Genomic DNA, 18,074 nt, shown 5'->3' with positions numbered 1-18,074 from the left:
ATGTAGTATGTATGTATGTAGTATATATGTAGTATGTTGTATGAATGTAGTATATATGTAGTATGTATGTTGTATGAATGTAGTATGTATGTTGTATGAATGTAGTATGTATGTTGTATGAATGTAGTATATATGTAGTATGTATGTAGTATGTACTGTATGTTGTATGAATGTTGTATGAATGTAGTATGTATGTTGTATGAATTTTGTATATATGTAGTATGTATGTAGTATGTATGTATGCTGTATGAATGTAGTATATATGCAGTATGTATGTTGTATGAATGTAGTATATATGTAGTATGTATGCTGTATGAATGTAGTATATATGTAGTATGTATGTATGTTGTATGAATGTAGTATATATGAAGTATGTATGTAGTATGTATGTTGTATGAATGTAGTATATATGTAGTATGTATCTATGTTGTATGAATGCAGTATATATGAAGTATGTATGTAGTATGTATGTATGTTGTATAAATGTTGTATATATGTAGTATGTATGTAGTATGTACTGACCCCCTGACGAAGGATTCATTCCGAAACGTACGTCGGGCCTGTGTAGCTCATCCAGCAGCGTTCCTCTAAGGTATATACCCTCTATTCTTCCCTCCTTTCCCCCACACTCACCTTTTTATTTTTGGATTTTGCATTTTTTGCACTTTATACCATCACATTGGTTCCTCTCTTTGTTGATTATTTTGCATCACCACATGGTTCTATGCACAGACACTTGTTTGAGCCTATATGGGCTCCGTATATTTTATGTCACTCCTTTAAGGAGCCAATGTATAGAGGGATAAAATATAGTTGTTTATTAATGGGGAACGCTGTGCTTTATTAACCTATATAGGTGTATATAAAATTCTTTTGAGCACACATCTTTTTTATATATATTTGTATTACTATTACTCAATAAAGGTATTTTAATCTTATATCTGTTTTATGACTTTTTTATTATTTATATATTTTATTTAATTTTTACATTTTTTGACCAAAAATTCGGGTCTTTCTTTTGATTCGGTTTACAAATCTTTTCTCGAATGGTCTACCATTCTTCCAGTGGCACACACTTATACACGTTGAAAAAGGTATATTAATGGAATTATAACCATTTTATTATTTATTGTTATATATAAAAAATATTTTTTTATTTTTTTTTTTCTTCACGTGTTTTTTGTGGTATTGCTTCAAAATCAGGGTAATTTGAGTTATGTATTGTATGAATGTATTGTATGTAGTATGTATGTTGTATGTCTGTAGCATGTTGTATGTATGTTGCATGTATGTAGTATGTATGTATGTTGTATGAATGTAGCATATATGTAGTATGTATGTAGTATGTATGTATGTTGTATGAATTTTGTATATATGAAGTATGTATGTAGTATGTATGAATTTTGTATATATGTAGTATGTATGTATGTATGTAGTATATATGTAGTATGTTGTATGAATGTAGTATATATGTTGTATGAATGTAGTATGTATGTTGTATGAATGTAGTATATATGTAGTATGTATGTTGTATGAATGTAGTATATATGTAGTATGTATGTAGTATGTACTGTATGTTGTATGAATGTTGTATGAATGTAGTATGTATGTTGTATGAATTTTGTATATATGTAGTATGTATGTAGTATGTATGTATGCTGTATGAATGTAGTATATATGCAGTATGTATGTTGTATGAATGTAGTATATATGTAATATGTATGTAGTATGTATGCTGTATGAATGTAGTATATATGTAGTATGTATGTATGTTGTATGAATGTAGTATATATGAAGTATGTATGTAGTATGTATGTTGTATGAATGTAGTATATATGTAGTATGTATCTATGTTGTATGAATGCAGTATATATGAAGTATGTATGTAGTATGTATGTATGTTGTATAAATGTTGTATATATGTAGTATGTATGTAGTATGTATGAATGTTGTATATATGTAGTATGTATGTTTTTTACATTCAACACATTAGCCGGATGATGACTGTCCCATCATTGGCTAATGTGTCGATCACTGTCATTGTAGCAGGCATCGCCCGATGGGACCTGTAGTCCCATCGGACGATGCCTGCACACACACAAGACCCCCAGCAGGCCCACACAGACCCCCGGCAGCCGGCACAAGCCCCCTGGCAGGCCCGTACAGACCCCCGGCAGCCGGCACAAGCCCCCGGCAGGCCCACACAGACACGCACAGTGTCCTCCCACTCACCGCCCACACTCTTCCCTCCTCCCGAACAGGATGTGCAAGTAAAGAAAGGGTTTTTTTAATTCCGATATTTCTGTCCCATTGACTTGAATGGGACTTCCGGTATCGGAATCGGCGATACCGATACTTTTTTGGGTATCGGGCCGATCCAATCCAATCCGATATTTCTCAGTATCGGATGGTATCGCTCAACACTACCTATGAAACATAAATGTAGACATTGATGAAATGGAAACTTATTGTAATATGAAAGCAAAGTGTCCAGAGTCATAAGAGGCATACTTTCAATAACTGCCATGCAATTTAGTGTAATGATTTTCCTCTATATACCTTTCACAGATACTTCTGAACTTCACTAATTAACATGGATTTTTCCTCTTGTAAAGTAAAAAGTTTATTGTACTGATAGGAAAGAAAATTAGAATTCCATTTGTAGGTTTTGAAAATGAAAAGTCAGAAATCACTTCATGCAAGTTACTCCCAAGTGAACTGGGTGATATTCAGCCATATAAAAATGCATGTAACTATAGAGTCACAATTAAGTCTATAAAATCTACTAGTTAAACGAGTATAGCGAAGGCAAATACGGTAATCCATTGATTGCCCTCTTCTGAAGTACGATGGTGAATTATTCTCTTTTTAGACAGAGTAAAACTAAATTGAAAAAAAAGGTGTTTTTTTTTACTCCAGGCAATTATATTTTGGACTTATTAACTGAACGGGTGGAATTCTTTGCAGTCATAAGCTTGTAATAAAATTATATTATAAGGTATAACAGTTGGACAGGTAAAGGCTATAAGAGTGCAAAAAGGTCCAACAGGCTTATTTTCCTACAGTCGTAAGTACACAGTATGAAAGATGCTTAGAAGCGGCTTATCCGAATTAGGAAATGTAAGTGTTGGCTAACCAGAATATGACAAAATTCTGTAGTCTTGAAGACTAATTTGTACTATAGATCCTGAAACATTTTAAAATCAGGAAACCATATAATGCACTGTGTGTGGATATGCTAGGCATTTTAAAAGTATACACTACAAAAAGATAACACAAATAAGCAAAAACTTGGAACAATATATTGTGTTAGAATTTCAAAAACGTACCTGTACAAGGAAAATAATTAGAAAATAAAAATTTGCTATTCTTCTGAACTGTTCAAATAGATTCTTCGGTATAAAATTCCAAAATGTGTACTGAAAGAAAGTAGCAAAAAAATAAAAACACATTTGAGTAAATGAATTATTAATAAATTATAATATACCAATTAGTCACAGAATTCAAAATCAGTGCTCAATGGTTCAACCATGTAATTATTAGAATGTGAATATTTGGCACGGTTTATATGTACAGTCGTGGCCAAAAGTTTTGAGAGAGACACATATTTTGGTTTTCACAAACTTTGTTGCTTCAGTGGTTTTAGATCTTTTAATCAGATGTTTCTGCGGTTACTGGAGAACAATTTAAGCATTTCCTAAGTTTTTACACTTTTATTGACAAATACATCAAGTTTATACAAAGACTCAGCATTGACCCTTATTGTTCAAGACTTCTGCAATCCACCTTGGCATGCTGGATATCAGCTTCTGGGCCAAATCCTGGTTTCTGACAACCCATTTTTGCCTAACCAGTGCTTGGAGTATATAACAATTGCTGAGTTTTTGTTTGTCCACCTGCTTTTCAAAAGATGGAAGTCACTTAGTTATCACTTTTGCTTTGTGACACGGTGCGCCATTATGCTGGAAAAAGCATTGTTCATCACCAAATTGATGCTGGATTCTTGGGAGAAGTTGCTCTTGGAGGATTTTTTGATACCTTTCTTTATTCTTGGCAGTGTTCTGGCACAATTGTGAGTTGAGCCCACTCCTTTGGATGAAAAGCAACCCCACACTTGAATGGTCTCATGATACTTTACTGTTGGCATGACAGAGGACTCATGTTAGTGATCAGCTTTTCTTCTCTGGACAACCATTCTTCCAAAATAATAAAGGAATTCGACACTCACATGTGTATGGCCACGGTGCTTGGAGAAAAGAAGAGATGCGCTGAGAGAAATGAGACCACCATCGCTAGTAGGGACAGCGCTAAGGACTGCAGCCATAAATACGTGAGTGTTAGAGTTCTCTGTTATTTTATTCTGATGAATTGGGTGGGATCTTATCCCAGCACGTTCACCTTCAAAGGAGTGCCGTATTCTACTGCCTTTGATCAACCATTCTTTCAGTTCTCTGCAGTCCAATCCTATTGTTTTCAACGGAATGACATTATGCAAAAGGAAGCAGAGGGGCCAGACAGTGGAAGACTGGGGTAAAGTTATTTTCTCTGATTAACCCCATTCAGACTGTTTGGGATATCTAGAAGATTGATTGTCCAGGGAAAAGAAAGTGAAACGCTCCTGTGTCATACAAATAGTAAATCATCCTGGGACCATTCATGTGTAGGGTTGCAAAGGAGTAGGATATCTCACTATTTTGTGTAAGAACATTGTTCTGGATAAAGAATGGTATTTAAACATCCTCCAAGAGTAAAGGCCCCGTCACACATAACGATGCACCAGCGATCCCGACAACGATACGACCTTGTCAGGATCGCTGGTGCCTCGCTACATGATCGCTGGTGAGCTGCCAAACAGGCAGATTTCACCAGCGATCAGGATCAGCGAGGACGCTGGTATCCAAGGTAAATATCGGGTAACTAAGCGCACGCGTCGCTTAGTTACCCGCTGTGTATCTTGGATACTAGCTCCCAGCGCGAGCACGCAGGTATCCAAGGTACACAGCAGGTAACTAAGTGACACGCGCGCTTAGTTACCCGATATGTACCTTGGATACCAGCTCCCAGCGTCTGCTTACAGCGCTGGGAGCTCGCTGATCGTTGCTCTCCCGCTGCCACTCGCAGTGATGCGTGCTGGCCAGAGGGAGACCAACGATCAAAAAACGGCCCAGGACATTCCTGTACGATCATCGATACCCGGCGGCGGGGCCGGTCGCTGATGCGTGCCATACACAGCGATATCGCTGGTGAGATCGCTGATGCGTCACAAAATCAGCGATCTCACTGTGTGTGACGGGGCCTTAACTTCAACCAACAATTGAGCAATTTGGTCATGAACAATGCTTTCCCAGCATGACTTAGCACCATGTCACTAGGTTAAAGTGATAACTAAGTGGCTTGGTGAACAAACATTGAAATTTTGGGCCAGGAAAGTTCTCAGGTCTCAATCCTATTGGAAACATGTATTCAATCCTCAAAAAGCAGGTAGACACACAAATATACAGAAATTATGAGAAGCTCAATGCACTGATTAGGCAAGAATACATTGCCACCAGTGCGCATTTGACCCAGAAACTGATATCTGGCACATAGGGTGAATTGCATAAGTCTTGAAAAATAAGGGTCAGCACTGTAAATATTTAGTCTTTGCATAAACCTGATGTATTTGCCAAAACAAGATTAAAAACGTATGAAATGCTTATGATTATACTGTACTTCAGTAACCAGAGAAACATCTGACTAAAATATCTAAAAACATTTAAGAAGCAAACATTGTGAAAACCAAAATTTGTGTCAGTTTCAAAACTTTTGGCCATGAACATATGTGGACCCTTGGGTGATAGAGACTAAGCATGGCCTACTCCACAGTTGGATAAAATATCTAGAGTATGTTTTAGCATACGTCTTTAGCATTTTTCAGAGGTTTGTGTGAACAGGTTATTAAAAAGTATGTCTCAGCAGTAAAAATATGACTACAATAAACAGACACACATAGCCATCTAATTATGTCATATAGTCTGGATTAACATTGCTTCCCAATATTGCATTCCTATAGCAGACACCATGCAATGCCACAACTTCTGCAGCCATGCAAGTCACAAAATCATGGGGCTAAATTTTCTTGTAGCTAACATTTCAAGGTCAGGGCAGCACGGTGGTTCAGTGGTTAGCATTGCAGCGCTGGAGTCCTGGGTACAAATCCCACCAAGGACAACATCTGCAAGGAGTTTGCATGTTCTCTCCGTGTTTCCGTGGGTATCCTCCGGTTTCCTCCCACATTCCAAAGATATACTGGTAAGGAAATTAGATTGTGAGCCCCATTCAGAACAGCAATGATAAAGTCTTACAAGCGCTATGGAATATGAAGGTGCTATATAAGAAAAGCATAATAAATAAGGCTATTTTATTATAGCCATAGCTTAAAAAAAAACCTTACAGGTCTCTTCTAGGACTTGCAAACAGTCGCTATACAGAGAAGGCTAAAGTGGTGTCCAAACCTAAGACCAAGACAAAATGAACCTATACCCTGCTGTAAGTAAATTAATAAGCAAAAATTTACTTGCAGCAGGGTATATGTTCATTTTGTCTTTGTCTTAGGTTTTGTCTTGTTTAATGGCCAGTGCGAACATGCTCCTTTTTGCATGCATACCAACTCAGCTTATACTCCAGTTCATTTTTTTTTGGTTCAGTGTGGTTCCCAGTTAGAGCATAAGGGTACGTGCACACGCTGCGGATTGGGGTGCGGATTTTGTAAAATCCGCAGGTAAATCTGCAGGTCAAAAAATGGAGGAGATGGCAAACCGCAGCGGAATCCGCATAAAGAATTGACATGTCAATTCTTTCTGCAGTTTCAAAACCGCAGAAAAACCGCGCGGAAAAATCTGCACCGTCTGCACTGCGGTTTTTTATTCCCATAGGGAATAATGGTACTGTACACCGCAGCAAAAACTGCTGCGGACCCGCAGCGGCTAAATCCGCTGCGGAACCGCAGCAGAATCCGCAGCGTGTGCATACACCCTAACAGGCACAAGACAAACTACTAAAAAAAAATAAAATACATATTCCTAAATATTTGCAACTTTTTTTTGCTTTTATCGAGTTTAACTTAAGAAAAAAAATAAGGGAGTTACAAAAATGGGTATATAAGCAATACAAATATCATCTAATTAGTAAGGTCCATATTATGAACAAGAACTATTATAATAGAGAGATTTCTGGATATGGAGCAAGAGAGGCTTCACATACCTGTACCTTAGCAAGTACTTAAAGAAGCAATCCCATCCAAATTTGCGTCCTCTTAATATATTACACTAATCATATTATATAGCACTATGTACTTACAATTGCTAATTTTGCCTTTCTACCCAGCTAATTCATCTCTTTTCCAACAGGTCTATGACATCAAGTGATTAAAAACTGACTGGCCGAATCATTCTTAGCTCTATGTAGAAACAGGTCAATTTTCCCTGCTTGAGTCATCACTGCAAAATCTCTGGCAGGGTGGAGGAGCTGAGCAGCTAGGTCAGGAGTTGAAGAGGTGAATGACTCATGCAATGAAAAGAGACTTCCTGTTTCTACATAGAGCAGGCAAAAGAGAAGAAGTACTTGGGTAGAAAGGCAAAATGAGCAATTGTAAGTACACAGTGCTGTATAAGTAACAAGATAAAAACCTTGATGGGAGCGCTTCTTTAATATAATCATGTATAGAGCAGTCCCAAATTAGCTCCACATATCATTATGCCCCGCCAAATATTTATTTTGATATTTCCAAATTCTTCCAACTAGAGTGTAAGAACTAAGAATAAAGGAAAAACAAAATATGAAGGGAGAAAGTGTGGAATGCATGAAAAGGGAAGAAGCAGAACAAAGGGGTGTCAACATGATATGACTTCTATTTAAAAAAAATGAAGTGTCTATAGCAAATTAGGTTTTTATGCCACAAAGTAGAGTAAATATTGAGTCAATCAGGAGACGCGGCGATAAAATGTGGGTGAAGTCCATGAAAACCATGCAAGAAAGACATGCTTGGAACTTTCCATGCTCTCAGCCACCAGGGTTTTCATGGGCACCATGTCATTAATTTCAGTAACCCATTTTCTAATAGAAGGAACTTACCTTGATTTCAAATAAAGTGAGATTACTGTACGAGCATGTCCTAAAATATTTCTGAAAATCACCCTTGTTATTAATAGAACAGTGCTATAAATCATGGATAAAAAAAGCAATTTGGGGAGTGGGATGCTCCTATAAGGGAATTATGTTCCTTTTATAGAGACACATCTTTTATCTACTACCTTATGAATTCCTTTTTTTTTTTTCAGAAGGAACATATTGAAGAAAGATTTATGATTTCTTACTAGTTTCATCTCTTGAAAACTGATGTTTTTTTTTCAGACAACTTCCCAGTTCAATAAAGGACACTGTGCTGGAAGCAGATGACGGCATTGCAAACAATAGAAATGGAAGTACATAGCAACATTGAGTACTACTACAATGCACCCTACGGTTTTGGAAAGTAAACACTTCTATACCTGAATTCTTTACTAAGTATTTACTTGTACAGTGTCCAGCAAAGATTACAGAAGGGACACTTTTATTGTTTATACATATCTTAAGTGGTGCAATCTAGGTAGATGTACTTTAGGTCACACGCCATGCCTACTCAGATTTACTACACGCTATCACATTACAGAGCTTTGGCATGTAGAATCATAGAATCGTAGAGTTGGAAGAGACCTCCTGGGCCATCTGGTCCAACCCCCTGCTCAAAGCAGGATTCGCTAAATCATCCCAGTCAGATGTCTGTCCAGTCTCTGTTTGAAGACTTCCATTGAAGGAGAACTCACCACTTCTCGTGGCAGCCTGTTCCACTCATTGATCACTCTAACTGTCAAAAAGTTTTTTCTAATATCTAATCTGTGTCTCCTCTCATTCAGTTTCATCCCATTGCTTCTAGTCTTTCCTTGTGCAAATGAGAATAAAGTTGATCCTTCTACAATGTGACAGCCCTTTAGATATTTGTAGACAGCTATTAAGTCTCCTCTCAGTCTTCTCTTTTGCAAACTAAACATTCCCAAATCATGCAACCTTTCCTCATAAGACAGGGTTTGCAGACCGGTCACCATTCTGGTCGCTCTTATCTGAACTTGCTCCAGTTTGTTGATGTCTTTTTTAAAATGTGGTGCCCAAAACTGGACACAATATTCCAGATGAGGTCTGACCAAAGAGGAGTAGAGGGAAATAATGACTTCACGTGATCTAGACTGTATGCTTCTGTTAATACATCCTAGAATTGCATTTGCCTTTTTTGCTGCTGCATCACACTGTTGACTCATATTCAGTCTGTGATCTATTAGTATACCCAAGTCTTTTTCACATGTGCTGTCAGTTAGCCCTATTCCTCCCATTCTATATATGCTTTTTTCATTTTTATTGCCCAGATGTAGTACTTTGCATTTGTCCCTGTTAAAAACCATTCTGTTAGTTGCTGCCCACTTCTCCAGTTTATTTAAATCTTTTTGAATCCTCTCTCTCTCTTCTCTAGTATTAGCTATCCCTCCTAGCTTTGTGTCATCAGCAAATTTAATCAGTTTACCCTCAATTCCTTCATCTAAATCGTTGATAAAGATGTTGAACAATACAGGGCCCAGGACAGAGCCCTGTGGTACCCCACTTGAGACATTCTTCCAACTGGATGTGCAGCCATTTACGACCACTCTTTGGGTCCGATCACTAAGCCAGTTATGAATCCACCTAACAGTTGCCTTGTCCATTCCATACTTAGTCATTTTTTCAATAAGGATGGTATGAGAGACTTTGTCAAATGCTTTGCTGAAGTCAAGATATACTATATCTACAGCATTTCCTTGATCCACCCAATCAGTGATACCGTCATAGAAGGAAATTAAGTTAGTCTGACATGACTTATTAGTTACAAACCCATGCTGACTCTGTTTGATCACTTCATTCTTATCCAGGTATTGACATACATGTTGTTTAATAATTTGTTCAAAGATCTTTCCTGGTATAGAAGTCAGACTCACCGGCCTATAGTTGCCTGGGTCCACCTTCTTCCCCTTTTTGAAGATAGGAACAACATTTGCTCTTCTCCAGTCTTCTGGCACTTCTCCTGTTCTCCAAGAATTTTCAAAGATTATGGAGAGGGGTTCAAAAATTTCTTCTGCTATCTCCTTCAGTACTCTGGGGTGTAATTCATCTGGACCTGGAGACTTGAATTCATTTAGGTTAGCTAAGTGTTTCCTCACTATCTTTCTGTTTATAGATATCCTGGATTCTTCTATTCCCTTAATAGGACAGTGAATAACCGTTGATGTTACATTTCCTTTCTGAGAGAAAACAGATGCAAAATAGGAATTTAAAAGTTCAGCCTTCTCAACATCCTGTCTTACCATTTCATCATTTTCATCCTGTAAAAATCCTAGAGCATCTTTGACTTTTCTTTTACTTTTGACATATCCCCAAAATCCTTTATTATTGCTTTTGACATCTCTTGCAAGCCTCAATTCATTTTCAGCTTTAGATAATCTGATTTGTGCCCTGCAGGTTCTGCAGACAGCATTATATTCTTCTTTAGATATGCCTCCCTCTTTCCATTTTATAAACATTTTTTTCTTCCTTTTTAGCATGTGCTTAAGTTCTGTGTTATTCCATCATGGTTTCATTAACTGCTTCCTATTCTTCCCTCTTTTCGGAATTGTTAACAACTGTGCTTTGAGAATTTCATTTTTCAAGATTTCCCATCCTTCCTGGACATTTTTGTCTTTAAGGATATCCAGCCATTGGATCCCTCCAATTATCTTTCTGAATCCCTTAAAATCTGCCTTTCTGAAATCTAACCTTGACGTCTGAGTCTTCACAGGTCTTCCGCCTCTAGTTATCCAAAATTCTAAAATAGCATGGTCGCTACCTCCTAGGGTTCCAGCCACTTTTACCTCCTCAACCATTTCCTCCCTGTTTATAAGGATTAGATCCAAGGTAGCAGTTCCCCTTGTTTTCTCCCCTACCTTTTGGAAGATAAAGTTGTCAGCAAGAGAGGATAAGAATTTCCTTGACCTGTTAGTTTTGCCTGAGAGAGATTCCCAACAAATGTCTGGATAGTTGAAATCTCCCATGACAACTATGTCATATTTTTTGGAGAACTTGGCCATTTGATGCATAAAGAGTTCATCCATATCTTCAGCTTGCACAGGCGGCCTGTAGTAAATGCCTACAATGGTGTCCTTTCCATTGTTCTGTCCTTGTATTCTTACCCAAACAGTTTCCACAGAACTCCCAGTCTCTGAAGCTTCAATCTCTGTGCAGATATACGCGTTTCTAACATACAATGCGACACCCCCTCCTCGTTTATCAAGTCTGTTTCTTGCAAATAAGTTGTATCCTTCTAGTCTTGTATTCCAATCATGTGTATTGTCCCACCACGTTTCAGTGATTCCAATGACATCATATTTCTTTTCCTGTGTTAGTAGTTCCAATTCTCCTTGTTTGTTGCCCATGCTTTGTGCATTAGTATAGAAACATTTTAGTTTGTGATTGGTTTCTCTTTCTCCAATATTTTTATTAATTAGATTCTTTCGTCTTTGTTCTTCCTTTCCACTTCTAATAGCAGAGTTCTCAATAGCATTTGTCAGGTGTATGGCTTTTTCTGGTCTTTTGCTTCCCTTCCCATGTTGTTCTAGTTTAAAGCTCTCCTTACAAGTGTAGCACTTAGTTCTGAATCTGAATTACTTACATCATGCAGGAATAAAATACTCTTCAAGAATTCAACATTTTAAAATTTGCTTCTAACAAATGGTTGTTTGACGTCTTTTAATATTGTATTTAATTTTGGAATAGTGTTATCTTAGATATATACAAGTAGTAATAGCACACTCCCCCAGAAGAACCTGGGCGAAACATGCGTCGGGGTGAAGAGACACAGAGCCGAATACTGTGCTGTACACTATGCTGGCTTTCCACCGCTTTAAGGTATATTCTGCCTAGTTGTATAACTTTCATTGCTGCACTACTGTGCATTTATAGTTGACTGTTTATTTGGAGAATTTGTGCCAAGGTGGATCCATTTGGGTATTTATTTAGGACATATGTTCATGGTTACCAGGCTCCCTTTCAGGCCATATCCATTTGTCAGCTAACATCTTTTCTATTGGCCATTTCTGTGTTCCTTACAAGAGGCATCTTTTTAATTTATGTTTTTTATGCTTATCATATACAGTATAATGAAGATTTATTAAATGTTATTGGTTTATTTGTTTACTTCATTTAAGACCTGGGGTGTTTCATCCTATTCCCAATGTTATGACATGACTGTGGAATAGCAAATGTGCTCCTATATTGTTCCTCCAGCTAGGGGTCCGTAGCTATCTCTGTCCCCAGGATTACTCAATGGTGGGGACGTCTGGGTCTCGTTCCTCACTATGCTTCTGAGTAGCACTAATCTGTTAAGTATATGAGGAGAACACAAACAAGAAAGGACAAAACAGAAGCACAGTCACACAAAACTTTCACAATTAAAACCAGTAAGGAACAAAAGTGTAAAGCTCGTAAGGCAACAAAGTAGCATAAAGGTACCAAGGAAAAGCTTCACCAAACACTGCTCACAACAACTTTGGAATAACCACCAGTTAACCAGGATGTGTCCACCTCTCCAGACCAGGAGAAACTAACTATAGCTGGCATTACCTGCATAACAAAGCCAGCATATACAGAAGGAGAGCAGATATGACTGGTTTTACTACAGCATGTGACTAAATGAGATTAACAACCTTAGCTCAACAAAGATTTGGGAGCTGCTGCTCTTTGAGTTGACGCCTGAGTCACCTTGCACTGCTTATAGCTATTAGTGGATATAAAAGGAAGAGTGTAAGAATCTGTGGATTGCAGAGACCCTTGATGCCACAATGACAGCTTGTGATACTTGCAAAAAACTCCTTGTGACACCCAGGCGGTTGTGCAGTTAAGTAGTAAGAGCATTAGCAGCCATTACAATGTCCCTAGAAGTTTTCTCATTTTAATATCAATATCTTATAATAATATATTGAGCCTCATGAGTTAAAACTGTCAAAAAGAATAAAATTGTCTTTGATGCCCATGACACTAATCAATGCACTGCTTTCATTTGTCAAGAGTAGTTTTTCTTTTAGACAGTTTTTCCACATGGTGTTTTGCATTTTTCAGCTGCACAATATTGTAAACTGACATGATATTCAGGATCTGTTAATGGTTACCTGCTATAAAAACTTTCCCCATGCAGCTTGTCTTCCTCAAAAATGTTAACATTTTTCTGGATGACAAAGAACAGTTACAAGTTAAAAAAAAAAAAAAAAGTAAATTATTAAATTATTGTATATACAACAATAGTTAAATGTTCCTAAAGAACCATAAACACCTCATCGCTTTAGATTTGTTATAATGATGAGATAAAACCTCATCATTGAGCCATCAATCATGCCCAATATTGTTTCTTTGGCACACATTGTCGTTGATGCTGCACCATGGCAGGTTGTTTACAACATAATGATTAAGCACAGTACTTACACAGGTAATAAAATATTTCATATGTTAGAGTCCATGCTTGTTATAAATATACAATACGTTGGATATGCAATTACCATTCCAGATGGTACAAGAACAAAGCACAGCAAATAATGTTTGAACGCAAAGCTTAGAAGTGGTCTGTACTTCATTTTAATGAAGGTCAATCTTTAAGACAAGCAGCAATATATAGAAGCGTTTCTAACTATTGTGGCTAAGTCCATCAATTGATTTCAAAGACCTGGCACTCATGAGAACAGTGCAAGGTCAGGAAGGCCAACGATTCTCAGAACTCAAAAAGTGCAATATATTCTGCGAAACTATGAATCCAAAATCAGCTAAATTCCAAATATTTAAAGGGAACTTGTCAGTAGGATCAACCTTCCTAAGGCCTCTTTCACACTTCAGTATTTTGCATCAGTCAAAGGAGAGAGAGAGAGAGAGAGAGAGAGAGAGAGAGAGAGAGAATTTTTTTTTTTTTGTCCGGCACCCAGAAAGAATTTCGGGTTAAATGAGTGTGTGGAGGATCCGCCAGAGAAAAAACGTTGCAAGCTCCGTTTTGAAATCTTTGAGGATGGTGACGGACAGCAATTTTTGGCGGATCCTCAAAAAAAACGGATGCAACGGACGACAATCCGTCACAATCCGCCATTAATGCAAGTCAATGGAGGAAAAAAACGGATCCTCAAAAAAAAATTGAGGATCCGTTTTTTTCAAAACCTGGCGGATTGTGACTGATTGTAAAAACTGAAGTGTGAAAGAGGCCTAAGCTGTATAGATGGGCATGTACGTTATAGGAATCTGAATGAAATGATACCTTGATATCTGAGATCCAAAGTCTTATTTCAGAGTAATGCACATTTTTCTTACATGTAAATGAGCTGTTCAGGAACATAGGCATGACACAGACCTGCCTACATAACTTATTCTAAATGAAAAGGGTTGTTACCAGTGTGAGATATGTAGATCAGGAGAGCAGACTGTCAGTCATTACATGTCTCACACTGGTAACGCCCCTTTCATTCAAAATAAGCTCTAGAGGCAGATTCTCAGAGAGATCAGTGTTTGGCCTAGAGATCTTAACAGCTCATTTGCATATTGAAAAATATATGGATTTCTCTGGCATTAGACATTGTATTACAGTTAATAATGGTATTTCACGTAATTTCCTATGACCTGCATTGCCCATCTAGATGGCTTAGGAGGGTTGATCCTACTGAAAAAATTAACTTTAAGATATTTCATGATAGTAAAGGGGGGGCTCAGGGCCGATGCTGTGGTCCGATTCTGACTTCTCTTCACCCTGAAACCCCTCTTGAAAATGGATCTTTTTCTCATGTGTGCTGTTGCTCGCTCTGCATTTACTTGTGGGCTGGAAGCCTCTAATACATCTCTGTTTTTGGGACCGGGATTAGTAACATACACACCAGGAGTCCTCAGATCCGCTTCAACAGGATCGGTTTTACTGTATGTTTAACATACATCTGGCTGCAGCATACTGTATGGGGCAGAGCCCGCTCCAGGTGATGTTACCATAACAGTACACTTCAAGGTCCTGCCTCCAGCCTGTCCGAACTGTTCCCACCTCAACATCTCCTGATGGCACTAGGGACTCCTCATCAAGCAACCCAGAATTTCTGGGGCCCACTACAGTTTCCACTTTTACATTTTCCAATTGGTTACTTCCTCTTAGGAGAGAATGAGACATGGACTCCAATGCCCCGAACCGTCCAGGATTCTACGATAGACTCTCGGTGCGGCCTCCTGCTGTTTGGAAGCTTGGTACTGTAAGGACCCATCACAGCTTGTACTTGGAACTTGAAACTTTCACTAACACTGTCTGACACAGGAAGTGCCTCCCCTTTTTGTTAGGCTATTCCCAAACCATTTAACTGTATCTTCCCCAGTGTGAACTAACTATATCCCTAGAACCCTTCAATGGTTCTCCTATTGGACTGCCCTCCCTAATCCCCAGGGAATGGCCTTGAGGTTCCACCTCCAGGAAACCAAACACAAACCAGCTAGAAGGATAAAATACATTTTTATATATAAATAACATATGCAAAATGACAAAACACTTTCATCAAATTTAACCCACTTGCCACAACTTCTTCTTGAGCACTACTCACCCTCCTACAATACGTTTGTGATCATTAACATGATCATCTAAAGCCCTCCCATATACATTGTCATGTCCGCCATGTCTGTCATTTCTGCCATGTCTGTTTTGTCTCAAGAACTCCTGGAGCGATGTGCATGCGCATACAGTCATATGTTAAAGTTTGGGCACCCCTATTAATGTTAACCTTTTTTCTTTATAACAATTTTGTTTTTTGCAACAGCTATTTCAGTTTCATATATCTAATAACTGATGGACTCAGTTATATTTCTGGATTCAAATGAGGTTTATTGTACTAACAGAAAATGTGCAATCTGCATTTAAACAAAATTTGACCGGTGCAAAAGTATGGGCACCCTTTTCATTTTCTTGATTTGAACACTCCTAACTACTTTTTACTGACTTCCTGAAGCACTAAATTGGTTTTGTAACCTCATTGAGCTTTGAACTTCATAGCCAGGTGTATCAAATCATGAGAAAAGGTATTTAAGGTGGCCACTTGCAAGTAATTCTCCTATTTGATTCTCCTATGAAGAGTGGCATCATGGGCTCCTCAAAACAACTCTCAAATGATCTGAAAACAAAGATTATTCAACATAGCTTTTCAGGGGAAGGATACAAAATGTTGTCTCAGAGATTTAACCTGTCAGTTTCCACTGTGATTAACATAGTAAGGAAATGGAAGAACACAGGTACAGTTCTTGTTAAGCCCAGAAGTGGGAGGCCAAGAAAAATATCAGAAAGGCAGAGAAGAAGAATGCTGAGAACAGTCAAGGACAATCCACAGACCACCTCCAAAGACCTGCAGCATCATCTTGCTGCAAATGGTGTCACTGTGCATCGGTCAACAATACAGCGCACTTTGCACAAGGAGAAGCTGTATGGGAGAGTGATGCGAAAGAAGCCATTTCTGCAAGCACGCCACAAACAGAGTCGCCTGAGGTATGCAAAAGCACATTTGGACAAGCCAGTTACATTTTGGAAGAAGGTCCTGTGGACTGATGGAACAAAGATTGAGTTGTTTGGTCATACAAAAAGGCGTTATGCATGGAGGCTAAAAATCACAGCATTCCAAGAAAAACACTTGCTACCCATAGTAAAATTTGGTGGAGGTTCCATCATGCTTTGGGGCTGTGTGGCCAATGCCGGCACCGGGAATCTTGTTAAAATTGAGGGTCGCATGGATTCAACTCAGTATCAGCAGATTCTTGACAATAATGTGCAAGAATCAGTGACGAAGTTGAAGTTACGCAGGGGATTGATATTTCAGCAAGACAATGATCCAAAAACACCGCTCCAAATCTAATCAGGCATTCATGCAGAGGAACAATTACAATGTTCTGGAATGGCCATCCCAGACCTGAATATCATTGAAGATCTGTGGGATGATTTGAAGCGGGCTGTCCATGCTCGGCGACCATCAAACTTAACTGAACTGGAATTGTTTTGTAAACAGGAATGGTCACAAATACCTTCATCCAGGATCCAGGAACTCATTAATAGCTATAGGAAGCGACTAGAAGCTGTTATTTTTGCAAAAGGAGGATCTACGAAAAATTAATGTCACTTTTATGTTGAGGTGCCCATACTTTTGCACCGGTCAAATTTTGTTTAAATGCAGATTGCACATTTTCTGTTAGTACAATAAACCTCATTTGAATCCAGAAATATAACTGAGTCCATCAGTTATTAGATATATGAAACTGAAATAGCTGCTGCAAAAACCAAAATTGTTATAAAGAAAAAAGGTTAACATTAATAGGGGTGCCCAAACTTTAACATATGACTGTATCTTGTCTGCTATCCTGCTTGTTCCCTAGAGAAGTGTGCACACTCACCTCATGTCTGCTGAGCTGCAAGATGCCTGCGTTTCTGCTTTGCTTTGTTTATTAGCATTCTGAATAGGACCTGTGCACAATATATACCGTATGGGAATAAACATGCTAGAAATAGGAGGAAACCACTATGGCTAAATAGAGCTGTAAGGGGAGCAATAAGAGATAAAAATAAAGCAATTAGAGAATTAAAGCAAGTAGGTAGTGATGAGGCATTAACTAAATACAGAAGATTAAATAAATTCTGTAAAAAGCAAATCAAAACAGCAAAGATTGAGACAGAGAGACTCATTGCCAGAGAAAGTAAAAATAATCCCAAAATATTCTTCAACTACATAAATAGTAAGAAGCTAAAAAATGATAATGTTGGCCCCCTTAAAAATAGTCTGTGTGAAATGGTGGAGGAGGATGAGGAAAAAGCCAATTTGCTAAATGACTTTTTTTCAACAGTGTTTACACAAGAAAATCCCATGACGGATAACATGATCAGGGATAAAAATTGTTCATTAAATGTCACCTGCTTAACCCAGCAGGAAGTACGGCGGCGTCTAAAAATCACTAAAATTGACAAA

General features: G+C 38.1%; 1 protein-coding gene across 5 annotated transcripts in view; it reads right to left on the bottom strand.

Moving 5' to 3' along the window:
* ATP11A (ATPase phospholipid transporting 11A) overlaps positions 1-18,074 on the bottom strand; it is a 233,645-nt gene that overhangs the window by 102,135 nt on the left and 113,436 nt on the right. For all 5 annotated transcript variants that reach the window (XM_073556848.1, XM_073556851.1, XM_073556849.1 and 2 more), the window contains exon 3: positions 3,330-3,419. In XM_073556848.1, coding sequence (XP_073412949.1) covers positions 3,330-3,419 — 90 coding nt within the window. The remainder of the gene's footprint in view (positions 1-3,329; positions 3,420-18,074) is intronic.

Source organism: Dendrobates tinctorius, unplaced genomic scaffold (assembly GCF_039654945.1).
Source record: "Dendrobates tinctorius isolate UK_male_01 unplaced genomic scaffold, ASM3965494v1 ptg000240l, whole genome shotgun sequence".
Lineage (NCBI taxonomy): Eukaryota > Metazoa > Chordata > Amphibia > Anura > Dendrobatidae > Dendrobates > Dendrobates tinctorius.
This window is presented reverse-complemented; position numbering and strand designations above follow the sequence as displayed.